The sequence below is a fragment of the Macrobrachium rosenbergii genome, chromosome 24, assembly GCF_040412425.1.
Source record: "Macrobrachium rosenbergii isolate ZJJX-2024 chromosome 24, ASM4041242v1, whole genome shotgun sequence".
In the NCBI taxonomy this organism is placed as follows: Eukaryota; Metazoa; Arthropoda; class Malacostraca; order Decapoda; family Palaemonidae; genus Macrobrachium; species Macrobrachium rosenbergii.
Window position 1 is genome coordinate 31,870,076 of NC_089764.1, and position 19,161 is coordinate 31,889,236.

A 19,161-nucleotide genomic window follows, 5' to 3' on the forward strand; every position below is an offset into this window, starting at 1 on the left:
TGCAGAGCAACCAAACATCAAAGATGAAACACTGAGGGAGCATATTTCAGTTTGCCTTTACATATATTAACCTGCATCCCAATGATAACATCTACTACGTACGTTCTCGTCTGGGTTACTATTTGATTCTAGTCTGAGATTGTTTTTTCATCTGAATCCTCCATATTTACCTGAATATATCTGTAACCCTATTTTACTTATTAGCAGATTCTTCAAAATGATGAGGTTCCACCAAGTTCTGTCTTTTTTTTTTTACTATGATGAATGTAATATACTTGAAACTGATGACCATCAATAAACAACAGACCTATTAGTGCACATGCTCCCATGATGCTTTTGGGGTTATGGCCACGGGGTGGTCAGCCTCATCCAAATACTTAAAGTCCAGAAACATTCAAAAGATCTTAAGAGTCGGGCATATAACAACTGGCCACAGAGATCTTTCACTAGCTAGACTCATGTTCTCCATTTTCTTAGTTTTACCCAAGATACTTTACATTATCTAGTGTAGGTGTACCTAAAGAAATTATACAGTACTGTACATTATATCCATCACACAAACACTTTTTCATGTGATTGTTTTTGAGTTTTTTCCACACTACCGCATGTGTCTTGCTAAGATATGCATGAAGCAGGGTTATACTATTCAGATTTCAGCCTTTGCAGTTTGCTTAATTGGATTGCAGTGTGAATTTTGTTCACATTCAACTGAATGTACTATGTATAAGGATTAAAAATTTAGGTAAAAGCTGCCAAGTTATTGTGACGAATTGATTTTCTCTTTCATTTTTAATTAATCTATTCCAGTTAGAAAGTTTTTTTTTACTATTGTGTTGTGTTTTGCTTTTCTATAGTGTATTAATTCAAATATTTATCATTTCTTGGGTGTCAGTTTGACAAACTTTGTATTTCTGTTTTAGAATTACTGCTCATTAGCAATTTGTTTGGTGGCTTTCTACTGTTCTGTCATTAATGAAAGCTCACTGATATTGAGAAGTGCACCTTGTACAAAACACTTATGGCATCCATATTGAAGGCTGTAGCAGAATTCTAATGACTTTATTTTCATGAGGTGCTAACTGAACGCCTTGTCAACTTGACGAGATGGAGAATTTATTTTAATTCCATTTGCTTTTATTGCTACCATGTCCATTTCATTTCCTTCACTGGCTGATTTGCTCAGGGTTGAAGTTGACTGTTCCTCAGTCTTGGATTTAAGACTGGATGTGTAGTCACTGTTTTCTTGAGGTGACAGTTTGTTTTTCGTCGTCATTTATTACCATTTTCCTCACAATTCATCTCTTCAGTTTTTTCATAGTTTGTAGAATCCTTAAACTGTAAAGAATTAGGGATTTCATGTATATTGTCAGATGAGATTTTTTTTTCTGAAATTTTAGTTTGAGTATTATTTTTCTAGGAATTATCCAGTGATTGCATTGCTTTAATCCCCAATGCTGCGACTGCCTGACTACATTGCATGATAAATGGATCCACAATATGTAATATATTTACACTTGTCACTATTACATCTTTGGTAGCACCCTAATTTAATACAATACAATATTTGTGCTGAAAGAAATTTAGATGCATAAGACTTCAGCTCTCTTTTTTTACTTAGGATTTTAATTTAATCTTTACCATTTTTATTGGAAATCTTTGTTTTCTTACTGGAAATTTTACACATTTAAGTCTTCTACGTTATTTCTTTTGATGACAGTATACTATGGTCTTTTCATCTATTAGTTCATCTTCATTGTAAGGCAATATGGTATAACAAAACCTTCCAATCTGATACTTATGTTGCCTACAGTTTAACTGAACAATAGCTTTCTGATGGAATTTTGGTGGTAGTTTCAACAAACCTTCATAAAAATTGTTCAGCTTTCAACTACAATATTTTTGTTCCATTCCTAATATCACAAATTATGACCATTTTCAATCCAAAATAAGAATCAAAATGAATCAAGGTGGAGTCTTGTCTGAATTTTCCTTCTCTTTTTTAGGTTTTAAATTTGCACGACTATGAGAAGTGTCTAGTTGAACTTCACTCTCGTACAGGAGCTGATGAAGTGTCCATTCTATGTTTTGGTCATCTGTTTCTTAACTGAACTTTGGTTATCATAATTTGTCCATGTACTATCCTATGTCTCCCATGAAGCTACACTTAAAAAGACAAATGGATCCCTTTCTTACAGACTCCCTTAGGGCCTATCCCTGGATACTGTATAAGTAATGCTCCTGGTGCCTTGACATTTGTCTGTTCGTCAAGATCAGACCCCATCCAAGTAGAGCTTGGCATTATACTTTCACTTTTCTTGCCCATATCAGCTACTTGAATCCTAAGTGAGCAGAGTCGTGGTACCCAACCACACCCTCTTCCATGTTTTATAAGTGATTCAAATCATATTCAAAGCAGCACATACGTCATTATCTAAAGTTCAATACGAAAAAGTAGCTCACTAGTTTCGAGGAACTATTTACGTGAAAGTGTCTAGAAATTGATAAGCTCTGCTGCATCATTTTAGTCAAAGGAGTTCATTTAAAAACTCCCACAAAACAGTAAGAAGCTATGAGTCCGGGAAGAATACTGTTGGTAAAAGTGCCATTTGTTTCTCATCCATTTTCCAAAAATTACCTCTGCTAGCCCCAGAGCTGCCATGCTGAAGCTAGTCGTGACATAACAGGGATACAAAGATGCATCAATCAGGACTCACCACAATTATTATTATTTTTTAGATCTGATCTTCCTAAAGTTATGCTGATCAAGACAGCCTAATAGCTCTACCCTTTTGCATGTGTGGAACTGAGTCTATCGACATCATGCCAATCAAAATGGCCTCAGTGCTAAGATTATATTTACTTTCCATCATGGACCTAGTATTTGGAAATATCTTCTAACCAAACAGCCAGAAGTATAAAGAGAAAACTGATGAGTGAATGTTGACTGATGCCTTCTTTTGACAACTTAGAAAACAAGTCTCTCCTTGAGCTTTTTTTGAGGATTTTTCACTTTACACTGAAATAGGGGTTTAATTTTTGACACTGCGATCAACACACTAACTACTGTCATTTGAAGACCAATTAACCATTACCACAGAGCTCCAAACTATCATAGAAATTATCATCCAAAATTTCTGCAGCATTTCATTTATGATATTTGGTCACCTAGCTAATAAACTGGATACCTGGGAGAGGAATACTACCTCGCTTAGTTACTGGTAAACAGATTATAAAAATATAAAACCGCTTTCCAGGACTGAAAGTCAGGCAAAAAATATGCTATACAAATGTATGAAAGTGAGCATATAGGTTGTATATGTATCTGAATGCTATATGTACTTGGATGGGCACATGCATATATATATACACATATACACAAATATAATCATATCATTACAATATAATCAACAAATGCCCTACCTCTGACAACAAAGAACAAAATATGGCATCAGGTGAGAACCTTGGTTGAAAAATATAAGGAATTTCAACAGTCTTTGGCATAACCTTTACATTATCTTATTATATAATGCAGAGGGTGAAGTCAGAGCGGCAACAACTTTACAACATTGAAAGGTAAGTCACAGCAGAAACAACCTTTACAACATTGTGTAGGAGTTACTAAGGAACATTCTCTAAAATGGCTTCCACTGAGACTGATTTGGAACAGACATCTGGGGACATTTACTTTTGTGGCGGCTAAAAGACATCCTGTACTGAAACGAATGGCCGCAGTTACCGCACTTATATGGACGTTCTCCAGTATGAATCCTCATGTGCTGCTTTAGAGAATCATGACGTGTGAAGGACCGACAGCAGTGAGGACAAGTTGGAGGCCGTATTCCCTCTCCTACTGCAAACACTTCCCTATGAAACCCCTGTTCAGGCCACAGCCATGCCTGCAACACAACACACTTTGTCAAATGAAGAGTCCAATGTCTGGTTTCATAAAACAACCAAATTTCTAAATTTAGAAATATGCTCGGTTGGCATTAAGAAAGGTCACTCAAATTTTGAAACTAATACTAACAAACTAAATCTCAATTTGGCAGTCCACAACCCTTTAATTTATGGTAATGTAATGCCCAACGTTGAGAAAAACTTGCACCACACTGTGGACAAACATAAGGCCTTTCCCCAGTATGACTGCGTTGATGCTGACTAAGATTGTCTCGACGTTTGTAACTTCGACCACACACGTTACAGACAAACCTGCGTTCCCCTGACCCAGCAGGCCTGCCAGGCACCACCCAACCCTGGTGGCCACCCTCCCAAGGCCCGCCCTCACCCACCTGCTGCCACCTACACGCCACGACCCCATGGCCAGTCTGCAACAAATAAGAGGCTACTGTTACTGATGCCCATCATCCATCACCCATCAAAACACAAAGACAGAAAGAAATCAACTTTCCACTGCTGTCTGTCAAACAGTAACTTTTTAAAACTGGCCATGAACGGTTCTCCAGTAAAACTGATTTATTAAGGCAGTCGTTAAAACTTCAGGAAACCTGACTCGACTTTGATTTTCTGTACTTAACCATGACACTGCCGTCACATATTCAATACCTTTCCTTAACGATTGTACTGTCAAACTGGAAATCATATATATGTTACATCCTTCCCTGCTTAATATGTTAGTGTAGCCAATTTCTGGAACACTTGTACAGCTACCCTTAGTAAAAAATGAATCTAAAACTCACAGATGCTCTAATTGCCTTGTGATATTTTATAAGAAAACCTAATAAATTTTATATGAATGAGAATTATGGTACAGTATTTATCACAGTCACTTTCCAAACAGAATACATTATTCACAAATAATCTGCTATGTAACTCAACTAAAGAAAGATACTTTATTATCCAATAAAGATATATTATAGTCATTCATGAGAATATTAGCCTAACAGGAAATGCCCAGATCACCCAAGAATAATGACAAACAGTAAAAAATGTGCCAAGGTTTCTTCAGCGCAATCAAGTTTTCTGTGCAGCCACTACAGCGTATAATCAAGGCCACCAAAATTGGTTCTATCTGTCGGTGGTCTCGGTATAATGCTGTATCAGTCATGGCCCATGAAACTTTAACCACGGGCCGGTGGTAGCCTATCCTATATCATTGCCAGAAACACGATTATGGCTAACTTTAACCTTAAATAAAATAAAAACTACACAGGGTACAGGGCTGCAATTTGGTATGTTTGATGATTGGAGGGCAAAACATAAACACACTAATTTGCAGCCCTCTAGTCTCAGTAGTCTTCAAGATTTAAGGGCAGACAGAAAAAGTGTGGACAGAATAAAGTGCGGACGGGCAGACAAAGCCATCTCAATAGTTTTCTTTTACAGAAAACTAAAGAGTTAATCTCAAAGAGCAGAAAAATGTAGAAAGTCTGGTGTAGTTCACACAACACAATGTTGTGAAAATATGGATCCAACTTTATAAAAGGGTTCACCTATTTTGAAAGCAACTTTCAAACGTCACTGATTCGTGCACATTAGTAAGCCTGATGCTAAATCACCCATCTAGCCTAACTGAGATATTATCCACTGTAATATTTGTTATAGTAATAAGGTAGGTGGAAAACCCACGATGGAAGAACCCCATATTTGATTTTTCTGAAGCTAACCATTCCCATTTCCTTATTCTACAAATCATGATTTACAGAGCCGGCTTAATAGAGTACATCATATATCTAGACACATGGGCTTAACATTAAATGCGAGAAAAACAAAAGACAATATATACAAAGGTTGATATCAAATTAAATGGAGAAAGAGAGAACTTAAATCTTTCAAACGTTTTAGGAACAATATCTAGTAGATGTTCTCTCAAGTTGAAATTCAGTGGAAGACTACAGAAGGCAAATGAAACAATGGGTGGGCTGCATAAGACTCCAATAAAGTACACTGAAATAGCATACAGAAGTAAGATTATGCATGTATATTGCAATATGCATTACTATAAGGGCATAAATCACAGGCTGACAATGAAACTATGTCTACCAGATTTTGCAGATTTGAGAATAACGCTTTAAGAAGAAAATACCGAGAGTCAGATGGCAAGAGGGTTGAAAATGATACTATACGGGATATTTTGGAAGCTTCACAAGTACAGTAAATGAAATAATAATGAAGAAGAGATGGAGATGGCTTGGACATGGCCTTTGCACAACTCTGGGAGAATAGTTGATGATAGTGTTAGCTGGGTTCCTGTGGGTACCAGAAGAGTTGGATGACCCAGACCTACTTGGATAAGAAAAAAGGACTGGAGAGGTGTGAAAATTTGTGGAAGATAAAAGCATAGGAAAGATATGAGTGGTGGAACGTGACAGAGGCCCTTTGCATCACATGGCATTAGGGAGGTTGATGATGATGAAAACACATCATTTTCAGTAAATGGCTGGCACTGTGGGATAATGAACTCAGCAATAACAAATTGCATCAACTGCTGGCTTGTGGTGTTCATTCTAAACACAACTACACAATGAAATCATATCCAATTTTCAAACTGGTTACACTGTCTTGACCATGGGTATTTGCCGAGTAATCCCATGGCTTTCAAACCTGACTGCCTAAGAAATTTCTATAGAAATCCAGTACAAAAAATCACTTTAAACTTTGATAGGGAACTAAAGCTTTTAGTTGATTTGAATTAGTTTTTTGTTAGAGCCTATCATTTCAAATAGCATTGGTGATGTCAGGCTTTAATTATGAGCTATACAAAATTACAGCTTTTGCTGTCAGGCTATCTTTATGTTAATATGATAAGTGTAGTTGGTTAACTGGATACTGTTATATATGCTGGATAATTCCTAAATATTTAGGTACGGTAATTGTTTAAAGTGAAGTTACAGAGAATAATACCAACACTGGAATTGTTCTAGAAGGATGCTTATGAAAACGCTGATACCCAAAGGTGATGACTCGGTGTGCAGAATTTAGTGATGCTAAACAAATACTGAAGTAATTCTGATACTAAACAAATACTGAAGTAATTCCACAATTACTGGAACAATATCATACTGTATAGAGCTGTATGGAATGTTCTGGAAACCAGAAATGATGACACAAGACAGATTCAGTCACAGACAAATGAATTGCAAGCATGCAAACTATAAGCCACCATCCCACAGTTATCCATATTCTCTTATCAGCTAATTGTTTAGAATATATTTCAGTTATTCTGAAAGCTATAATTTTAAAAAGAATACAATTATTCTAGTAAAAACAATTAAAGTGACCTGCTTTTGTTTTTGTAAAGAATAATAGCCGATTTTGTGGCTCAAATAAAATATGAAATGTGTCTAATTGGCAATCCACCAATTACAATCATCTGAACAATAAACGCACAGAGTTAAAATGCACAAATGAATTTTAATGGTCCACAGCTGTCTGTCCTATATAAACTGGGATGGCTAGTTGGTAATATAGTTTATCTTTTGTATGAACTGACTGCTTGTGTTTTATATTCATTTGAGTACAATTTTGTGCACTTTCAGATAATTTAAGGTAGTAATTTATTTCACCATTCATACTGAAACCCATTCTGCTCTTTCAGCTGTTAAAGAAGGCACTGAGATGTAAGAAAGAGGAATGTAAATATGGATGTAAATAATGTGCAGTAATGGCTTACACCTCTTATCTCCTTACTGATTATTGCAATCCATCACTGTCTCTACTTTTACTTAAATTACCTTCTTGATCTCTTATGTAAAAAGCAGAGGTTATGATGAGGGTAATGGAGAGAGACAGTTATTATTATTATCATCATTATTATTATTACTTTAAAGCCCTCAAAAAACACTGAATCATGGCACAGAAGTCACACTACTGATAGCCCAAAAATTCACAAGGTAACATATGACCAAGAGAAATAAAGACCACAGAAATTATATTTTGATATAAATAAAAGTTACTGAGAAAACATGAAAACAAGGCCAAAAATAGGCACGTAGAGCAAAGCATGTCAAAATGAAACGCAGAAACTAAAATTAAGAATATAAATTTTTAAAAATTCCCCTAAAACAATTTTTTGTCAAAGATGACAACTTAAACACTATCCACAATTCAGAACAAAAACTGAAGTTAAAAATGCTTGGAAAGATGACTCTGATGGAATATAATATGAAGGCATGAATAGTAAGCACGGCTGCTAAGAAGGAAAACGGAACCAATGTGTTGCGTATAAAGACTTTCAGTAGTTACAAGCCACCAAGCAGTTAATCTTCAGGATACTTCTCTGACACACAACTGCTGAGACTAGGAATTGGGCACCATGGAATTAAGGTGTATATGATTAATGGGGTTGTGTTAAAACACCAGTAGGCTTCAGACATATGGGCAAATCATCATTCCTTTGGCTACAAACTTGGAATCCATCTTATCACACAGATTAGATTTTCCTTAAGACTACTTAGTAGAAAAACTCTTGTCCCTTTGAACACAGACCAATTTCAATTAACTCCATCTTACCTAAGGTTTTTGAGAAGCTGCTCTATATATCTTTGTAGACTTGTTGAAGCTAATAAGCTGCTACCAACATTACAGTTTGGGTTTGCAGCACCAGTTCTTAAGATTTTACTTTTTCTCTCTCCATTTGTATGATACCTTTGCTCCTCTCAAATTACTCTCCTTCCAACTTCCCTGTAATCCCTGCCCATCGTTTAGGAATAAATCCCTCCACCTAACTCCTCACTGAGAACAACCCCTTCAATCTAGCCTGTCACTCAACACAATTCCACATTCGAGTCATACACGTCAAGACACATGACTGGGTTCTCATTCAAAAACTTTACAGGACTCATTTTCTTGTATTTTTCCGTTACCATACTACAAAGTGTTACGATGTAAGATGGTTCATTCATGAACTGCATGGGAAGGAAGAACTTGAATTATTCAGACTCTCACTGAATCTGATATAAGGTCAACATTAGACCTTTTTATACTGTATTCAACTAGAATTTCTCCCAAAGTGAATGCTAATAGATTACATCTGATTTTATTATTACAGATTCATAAAAATGGATCTATTATTCATTCATTACAACAACTGTCACTGATGATAGATAATTATGCAAAAATAACAATTTAATCTCTGTTCATAATAATGGATTATTAACTAGCTTCACTAGCACTGTGAGAAGCATATAATATTCCAACCACTTACAACTACAGTATTAGTACTTGAAAGCATTAAATGTCATCAAAACTGGGCAGTCACATATAATAAAGGCAGTCCCTGAGTTACGCCGGACTTGGCTTTCACCTTTCCGAGGTCACGACATTCTTCAAATATATTCGTCAAAAATTATTTCCGGGTCACAACGCATGTTCTGGGTCTACGATGCCAATCCGATGGAAGAAATATGACTCCAAAACAGGAGAATGGTTAAAATTTGGAGTATTTTTTATGATAAGCTCAATAAAAATGCAGGTTATGTCGTTTTCAAGACACCCAAAGGATTAAAAGTAAGGTTTTCTTACGATTTTTGACGATGTCCCAGTTTACATTGATTTTTGGCTTAGCCGTGGTGTTAGAACGGAACCCGTCATAAACCAGGGACTGCCTGCATTGCGACTGTGCTCAATAACTTGATAGTATGCTAGTAAATACAAATCTCATGGCTTTCTTGAACTTTAATAACTTCATTTTCTGCACTGAACTACTGAAAAATATGTTTCACTGCAACAACCTTGTCTGGTAAGTTCAAGGACATATCCTTTTTTTTTTTTTTTTTTTTTTTTTACTGCAACCAATAAATGATTCTGGCAACTTACAAATTTGTTAAAGAGTTACTGGAACATTACTTTAATTACTATATTTATTATTACATTACTAGAACTGAAAAAGAATTTCAAATGATAGACAAACAAACATTTCATACAACAGTAGGTGGCTTGATCAAAAATATAATTGCAATCAAATTCATCTCAGATGTAAAAGGTCATAGCAACTAACTCCAAAACTGCTAGGTTCTTATAAGGCCGTTGGTACTGTATTCATCTCTAAAGAGATTTTTAAGGTGTGTTCATATGTATATATATGAAGTATTTATCAAAAATGTATAAAAAAGAAAAATAACATAAGCACACATAGCCAGGAAAACACAGCCTACAATGAGATCGTCAGAAATGGCAGAATTAAAATTCCTAGCCAAACCTACCTGATTATACTGTAATGTATATATATTTATATATATGTACAGTATAAACATTTGATATGCATCACACAAATGCATTCTGACTTACTGAAAATAAAACGAAATTTCAAAATATACACATTGGAATGCTAAGGGAATCATTAGGCTTCAAAACAAGTACACTGAGGATAATGCATTCTATAAATTTTATTATCTGCAACTTTTCACAAAACGTTCTCTTGTTTACTGCAACTTTACATCAATATATGCTCAATACATGTGTAACATTTCTGAATACAGTATACAATACTGAGAATAAATTTGCCCACATACACTACTTACACAAGATTGTAACTACAGGCAAATTCTAACTTAGGATAATTTTACAATAATTTTGGACAACACAGTAAAAATACCTTCCATATCAGTTACTATTTGAGTACCATTACTTTTCAATGTAACAACCTACAGCTTATGAAAGGAAGGAAGTGAGATTTCTAAAACGGATAAATAACTCGTAACTCTGGTTATTGCAAACTTCAAAGCTTCATTACAGTCTACATATTACCTAAATCTTTAACACAGCAATGGCGGTTCAACTGCAACAGCAACACCAAGTGTATTTAAACAGGAACGCGATTGTGCTGTTCCTCACGGCAAGCATTTAACCTATGGTAGTGAAGACCGCTCTGCTGGGCAAACTTAGCACCACACTTCGGACACCCATACGGTTTCTCCCCAGTGTGCAATCGCTCGTGCTGACGCCTGTGGTCAGAGCGCTTAAATCGGCGGCCGCAGAAGACACAGGCATAAGGCCTTGGGTCTGCGAGTCCCTGCTGCTGATGTTGCTGTGACTGTTGGTGATGTTGCTGTTGAGCCAGCAAAGATGGAGAGTGCTGTGCTCCTGCACCACCTATACCTGCTGACGCGGAACTGCCCACAAGCCAAAAGTGGGGATGTTCCACAGCCCCTCCATCCACGTCTGCGTCACCCTGCAACACACGCCAAAGCCATGTAACACCCCATAGACTTAGAGCAGTCAATATCATAAAAATTACAGACACTGTTAATGGGTGGTCCATAATAGCCATGTCAAACAAATCCAGATTTTATAGAACCCCCAAATATCCCAATTATATCTGTGTAGTACGATATTTTCAGTTCTACGCCATAACTTAAAACTGTGGGCTAAAGTAAAACCAACTTCTACATTTTTTTACAAAGACTCTAACTCACTCCTCATCAGTAATACCATATACCAGTAAATAATTTCCATGTGCTTCGTAACAATACAGTATGGACTGTAAATTTCCTCAGGAATAAATAAGGTAAAAATTCTGATTATATTATGATACAACAAAAAAGTACCAACATTTCTGATGCCTGTATACCTAACAAAATGACGATTTCAATGTCTTCAGATGTCTAAAAAAACAATCTCCAATAAGTTTTACACAAGAATAATTTCAGGCCATATTTTGACCTAAAGTCTATAGACTACAATTTTCCTTCTTACAGAAATGATCTATATCGTGGAATTACCTTGAAATCATTAGCATTTCAAACTTATAATACACTTCCATTTCATAACACAAACAGTCTGAATAACTTACATCAATCACTTCATAACCATCAATCCCAACTTTGATGCAATAAACTAAAAAAAAAATTAAATTAATATTCCTTTTGGTTACATATGCCAATTTCTTTTAGTACCTGTAAGCATGTGAAAATCAAAACGCATTCAGTTTTTCCAGGAAAAGTCTAATAATCACTCCTGACAAACAAGAGTCTAACATTTTTATTAACATATAAAAGTAGTTTGCATAAGAATGTTTTCAACCTTTGTCTGTCCAAATTAGCCTTAGTGTAATGCAAAATCAACCTCAAAAGGACTAATTAAAAGTTTTTTCACATTTCTTCAAGCTGCAGGTAATCTGTCACAGGTCTGACACACGATTTTCCCTTTAAGAATAATATTACCCAGAGACTAATTTACGTATACATATCTAAAAGGCCAAAAATCTACAAAGCTCTAACCCAGACACCCAAATAACATCAGTACTGGCTTCTTGTGATAAAAATACTATTTCACGTTGAGAGAACGTCCATGACATATCTTCAAGTGGTTCACCATCGGGCTTCGTTGGTTAAAACTCCTGCCACAATGCGGACACACATACGGTTTTTCACCTGTGTGGATGCGGACGTGCTGTATTAGGTAGTCTTTGCGCCGGAACTGCTTGCCACAGAAACAGCAATTGTGAACCTTGACAAAAGAACTACTAATACCTTCCTTTCTTGCTACTTTGATTGGCATCACAGGGTTGTAGACTAACCGGTCAACTACCGAGCCTTTCATTTGAGCTTCTTGGACATCAAAGGTTCTCGAAAGGACACTGACATCCCATGCCTGAGGACAAGAAAACCCAACTTCACTTTCCATGCTTTGCAGAAGAAAATACGTAAAAATATGATGCACATCTTGCTTAATCATAGACTGTCTAAATAAACAAAATAACATGACAAGTAGAGATGTCATATCAAATTAAATTCAACTTAACAGGAGCATTACCTTAGCAGTATCATCCCTCCTCCTCAGACAATCGAAACACATGATATACAAAGTCATTACAATTAATTCATGGAGTGATGCCTGTCCTCATTTTCATTTAAACCTAGAATAGCAGTTGGTGCTGCTGTGTTAGCGGGATTGGCGTTTGTCTCGTCACTGTCAGACTTCTCGCCAACGTAACCCAGATGACTGGGTAGCCCTATAGAAGGCTCCAAGCCAGCTGAAAATATGTCTAACACTGACGAATTTTTTTCTACCATGTCCAACAATTTTCCATACTGGAAATTTGCACCAGACTGAGTTCCAAACGTGTAATCAACATGAGGCTGACTGACTGCCGAAGGTCCACTGGAAGTCACTGAATTAGCTTTGAAATTCAGCTTCTGGCAACAAAGATTTTTCCTCAAGTGGTAGTGAAAGCTACTTTGCTGAGTGAAGGTTTTACCACAGTGCTGGCAAGAAAACGGTCGTTCTCCAGTGTGGATTCTGTGGTGTTGCTTCAGATGGTGATTGAGCTTGAAACGTTTTCCACATATCTGACAGACATAAGGTCGGAACAGGTCTTCCTGGCTGGAGCTGTGTAGGGGGGGATCCATGCCAAGTGATGAATGTAGGCTTGAAAGTGAATCAAACACATTCTGCAACAAACAAAAAGGGCAATGCTTAGAAGATGCCTACATACACTTGCCCTCTTCAAATAAAAATCCTACAGGCCTCCTGAACCATGTAAATGTTCCAACTTTTTGCATCACTCATAAACAATTATAAGTTCAATGCCTGCGAGTGTCAAAATTTCTTATAACCACTGATAAATCCCACTATTTCATAAATAATTTTGTTACTGACTCAAAAGGGATACATACTGTGCATGGTAATATATTCACCTTGTATCAACTCCAAAGAAATCAGGCATTAAAATACCAAACCACAAAACCACATATATTTCACTTTTATTTGTTCTCGAATATAATCAATTTACATAACGTTACGACTACCCATACTAGTTCAACAAAATATAATTCAAATCACAATAATCTTGTTTTTAAAATACATAACAGGTAATAATATCACATTTCTTCTAAAAGTTTATAAAGAAAGGCAAGTGTTGCTGCTTAACAATAAAATAAAACCGGTTATGGACCTAAGACTCACATCAGCAGAATCACATTCATTCCCAGAACTGCAAATATTGTACCTATCCTTTCAAAATATATAACAAAGCTAAATGGAGCTACCTTTAATCAATAAAACTGAAGCCACTTCACATTTCTCTTCATTTATTCTATATTTCTACAACCTTGAAATCACATTATATTATCGGAATTAATCACGAAGGTCGTGAGGTCATTCATTTCTTTGATCTAGTTTATGAACATCATTGAAGATTCCAGTGCGTGTTTTCTTTCCATGTGATGTTTCAAAATGTGCATTCGACTAAATGCCTGACCACAAACATGACATACGTACTTTTCACCAGTGTGGATACGTTCATGATTTTGCAAATGCTGTTTCTTCTTGAATCGTGAATCACAAAACTGACAGGGATATGGCCGCTCAATGTTATCTTCTAACCCAGAGACAGAAGCCGGCGTGACAAGAGGATTGGCAGACTTAAAATCCCCCTTCGACGTACAACCTATCGGATTCAACGACATGGAGCACTTCATATCGGCTCTGTTTCCCGCAATGCACGAACTGGCGACGTCTACCAGCGTCTGATACAAGCCACACTCTCCATCGCCCATTGTGGCTGCAGCAGTGACTACTGCTGCTGCTGCTGCTGCGGGAAAGAAGTTTGGGTTTAAGCGCGGCCCAAAGCCTGGAACATTTGTGGACAGGTGTGGATCAGTCTTCAAGGCCGAGGTTACATCGGGCTCACTCTTCGCATCTGCAGCTTGGTCAGGGTCTCTCTTGATGTCACGCCTCGTGCAGAGCAAGGGTTCACCACCACTCTGGAAGAGACCGACACCAGTACTTTAGTGCCCGGCAGCAGCAGCAATAGAGCAGCAATTGAATGCATTTGAACATATACAGTAGTTGTCATTGTTTGGCGCCTGGCGCACCATTCAAGCAGTACTCCTCACATCTCTATATCTTAGGTTAATTCTATATAAAAATTTGTACAGTATACATACATATATACAACTGTGTATGGCTGAGTTACGAAAATATGGAACGTGATGAATATATAAATAAGACAAAATCCACGAAGGAACGAGAAACAATGGAGTGCTGAAAGGCCTTTCGACTTATCGTCCTTTACTTAGCAGACTCTGGATGGTAAGTCGTAAGGCCTTGCAGCACTCCATTGTTTCTCTTTCCTTCGTGGATTTTGTCTTTATTTATATATATATATATATATATATATATATATATATATATATATATATATATATATATATATATATAATATATATTATATATATATATATATATAATAAATATATATATATATATATATATATATATATATATATATTAACATATGTGCTTTAACAGTGTAATGATGGTGAAGATTTTTCATTGATAATATCAGGGGTAATGATAAAACTTGCCTATCTGCTGGAAAGGTAAAAAGTTTGATAAGGTAGTGTATGTTCAGTAGTATTTCTGACTTAGAACAACAATACAGAAGCTATTACTTCCGTAGTATGAAAATCCAGCAAAGAGACTTTACTGCCAAACTTCTCATTATCCAAAACTTAAAGCCGTACTTCGCAGGAGCATTGGCTAATTAAAATAAAAATATATTGGCATATCAAACAACTGCAGTTTAACTATATAAATAAATTCCATTCTATGCATTTTTCTAAGCAGTATATACAACATAGTTCCATCAAAATTTTTGACTGCATTTTTCTTCCCATACTGTAGCCATTTTTTGTTGAAACCATCGCAGGACTGAGCCATTAGTGTAGCATACTGTATGTAGTAATGTGACTCTTGCTTTCCTTAATACTGTATTTACCTATCCTAATTAATTATGTATACAGTCAACCCCTCCGATTTGTGGGGTTGCATACCACATCCCCACGAATAGCTCAAATCCGTGAATACTTAAAACCCCTCTAAAAATGCTTATAGCTGTCTATTTTGATAGCTCGAAAAACAAAACAAAAAAACTCTGAACATGCTTATACCTGAATATTTTAATAGTTTTATCACAAAAACTGCATGTCAAGAAAATATGAAAATACAGTAATCTGTGACTATTTCTCTAAGATAAATACTGCAAATAGACAAATTTTCCATGAATAATGTGTATATATGTTCCACAGAAAAATTCCACGAATTGCTGAGTCCACGTATCCCAGGGGTCCAACGTAACAGTCTATCAAAAACATGATGTGCAAAACGAAAATATGGCAATCCCGCATGTATGTATTCTACGAAAACAAAGTGTTCATAAACCTACCATTAAAAGGAATCCAATAAAACGTCACTTTTCAAATCATATCTTTTAATCTTAGTCTAGAGCTTATTATTTACAACTTCACGACCTATACAAATATATTTTGGTCTATAAAACTATGTGAATAACTTTACAGTATACTGTAGTATTTATATGTCGATGAGCTTAAAGAATAAGCACTCAAGCCTTGATCCCAAGCACTAATAACAAGCTTGAACCTTATCTAGAGTCCCCATATACTGTAAAAATTAAATAAAACTTCACATACTGGTTGCCAATTATTCAAAAGATTAAAAAAATACAAAACTATAGAAATATGCCTAAACATAAGGTATACTACACTACTGTACATCTACTCACAACTAAATTGCTCAATTTTAACAAAATGCAGTCCATGAAAACCTTTTCCATAACTCTTCTCATATTTCCTTGTGAAATATTTGAAAAAAAAAAAAAAAAGCAATTACAGACTGCAAGACCATTTTTTCAGACATAAAATCCAAGGTTTCACGAAAGTTTTTTACAAGAGTATCTACACTTTCATTTCCTTTTGTGTTCCAAGGGATGACCGCATGTACGTGATGTAAAGTATTATACCAAAATTTCGGTTACCGGTATGAGGTTCTAAGAATTGGCCTTGTCACACAAGTCAACTGTAAATACATACTGTATGTGCAAAAACAAGTCAGAGAATTGTAAAATTTTCAATTTTCACATAACACAGCACATATATAATATAATTCTCTATCCCTGTTACTTCAAACACCTAAATTTTCAGGGTATAATACTGTAATGTCAAAAGCCAATCAGTTCTTATTAATTGTAAACAAGAGTCCTGCAAAACTTATACTGACAATAAATCTGTTACCTATAAATAATTTTATCTTCATGCATAATGTAATATTTCTATGGAGCCCTATATTTTAAGAATCCACATTCATCTAAGAGACAAACATATATTCAATCATATAAATTATAAGATCCAGGCAGTGGTTATAGGCAGCTGAATTTCTTACGTGGATCAATTTTACGGTTCCACAAAAGGATTGAAAGCAAGAAGCTAATTTGCTATTAATAGTTCTATACAATATACAGATTTCTTGGATATTAAAATAAGTTTTAATATTTAATACAATCAGTACCTTTGCCATGATTAAAACTATATTGCTGTTGAGATAAAATGTACCATTTAACATACAAACACTTTTTAAAATTTTCTGAAAGAATCATCAACTTTTATTGTCCAAAAAAAGAAAATAAACCACCTCTACTTCTATGAGCTACTCTCTAACCAAAACTGAATTAGGTGACTTTTTTTTAGCCTTAAATGAAAAATTACACTACAAATATACAACACAGGTTTTTGGGATATTTTCAGATCTTATATAGAAGAGTCAACACTTCCACATGAAAAATCACATTCTCAGTGGACAACATATTCAGGTAATTTACATAAATGTTACCCCTAGTTTACTCTGGTCCATTCCACATAACCCCAGCATCTAACTGAAATAAATTCAATGCATGAAAGAGGCCATTCCAAAATATCTTGTGTACATTACTCTCAATATAAATTGGACAGCAATAAAACTGTTCTCTGGTCGTACATTGCAAGGAAAAATAAAATAACAGCAAGAATTTGAGACTGTTTACTTACTTGAGAAAAAAAAAAAAAAAAAAAAAAATCCTAATACCCCTGTTATTCTATTTTTATTCCCATTATTATTATTATTTTGTAATTAGCTGAACCACTGAGTCAAGATCCTTCAGCTTTTAACCTTAATTTCTTAATTTACAGCACAGTAACCACTGATTTTGACTTTCTACGAACATAAGTGTATACAATACCATACTCCTCACGTACTGAAAGTTCTATGCCACATGAGCGGCATGCTTCTGGCAGACACGCACGCGGACGTGCTTGATCAGGGAGCTCCGCTGCGTGAACGTTTTCCCGCACGACCTACATGCATAAGGTCGAAATCCAATGTGAATCCGAACGTGCTCCTGCAGCGTATATCGCCGCTTAAAACTGAATGGACAGTACGGACAAGGAAAGGGTCTACTCTCTGGGTCCAAGTGATCCCTAGGTGCCCTACTAATATTGTTACTACCACAATTGGTGCCGCTGCCGTTGCTGCCGCTATTAGTCCAAGAGTGTCCATGGTACAAATCCTTGTGCATGGTGTCACCCTCCAGAACCCCCCACCTAGAACCCTCATCTACCGCACTTGCTATCGACCTCATTCTAAGAGACAAGTCGCCTTCAGGAATGCGTCCCATAATATCTTGCAAGGGTGGAAAGGCCAATATGTCCTTGGCTTGCACCATGGCACCCTGCAACAAGAGGAGACCTACTTTAGAGGAAAAAGCAAACAAGCTTCACTACATACACATAAATCTCTACAGTCACACACACTAAAAACTATTACTGTATTTCAAAATTGTGTCATGACCTCTCAAGGGAAAAAAAAGAGATGATGAGATTAGTTCCAAATTATGCAAATTCCAAAACAAAACAATTTTTCATAAATTTCTTTCTACATCTGAACGTTGCACATTCCTGTACAAAGAAAGCATTCAGTACTTGCTGCTCACATTATCAAAGGAATGTCCTGCCGGTACTGTAGTCCTGTCAGGCCTTATCTATCTAAAAGCAAATGTTAGACTTTTCTTTTATGAAGGTCAACAGGGGCATCAGGATGCATCTTTAACATGTGCCGCTTAAGCGGTGTCATTTGAGTAAAGCGCGCGAGGCAATGAGAGCAACAGTAGGGCTTTTCTCCCGTGTGAAGCCTCTGGTGCTGTATCAGGTGTTGACGGGTCTTGAAGCGATTGTCGCAATAAGAACAAGAGAATGGTCGAACAAAATCATTGCTGCTGGGCTGGACCCCAATTTTGATAAGGGAGCTGTAATGATGAAGGGGCTTGTGCAAGAAGGATGGGCCACCAGGAACCCCTCCCCTTCCAATGTTGGAATTCTGAGCCTCAAGTGAGCAGTGTCTTAACGAACTGGGCCAACCCACATGCTCCTGCAA

The 19,161-nt window shown here is 36.2% G+C and overlaps 1 protein-coding gene across 21 annotated transcripts in view; it reads right to left on the reverse strand.

Moving 5' to 3' along the window:
• Positions 1-19,161, reverse strand: part of LOC136851982 (broad-complex core protein isoforms 1/2/3/4/5-like) — a 111,116-nt gene that overhangs the window by 36,683 nt on the left and 55,272 nt on the right. Inside the window, exons 5-6 of one of the 21 annotated variants that reach the window (XR_010857024.1) lie at positions 12,712-13,349; positions 12,411-12,549 (exon numbers count right to left, since the gene is read on the reverse strand). The exons of 13 other annotated variants lie outside the window; for them this stretch is intronic. Coding sequence is in view for 6 of the 8 variants with exons in the window: in XM_067126380.1 (XP_066982481.1) it covers positions 13,211-13,349; positions 14,179-14,663 (624 nt within the window). In the remaining 2 variants the exon portion in view is untranslated. 7 more of the 21 variants (XM_067126380.1, XM_067126388.1, XR_010857026.1 and 4 more) reach the window with 7 other exon arrangements.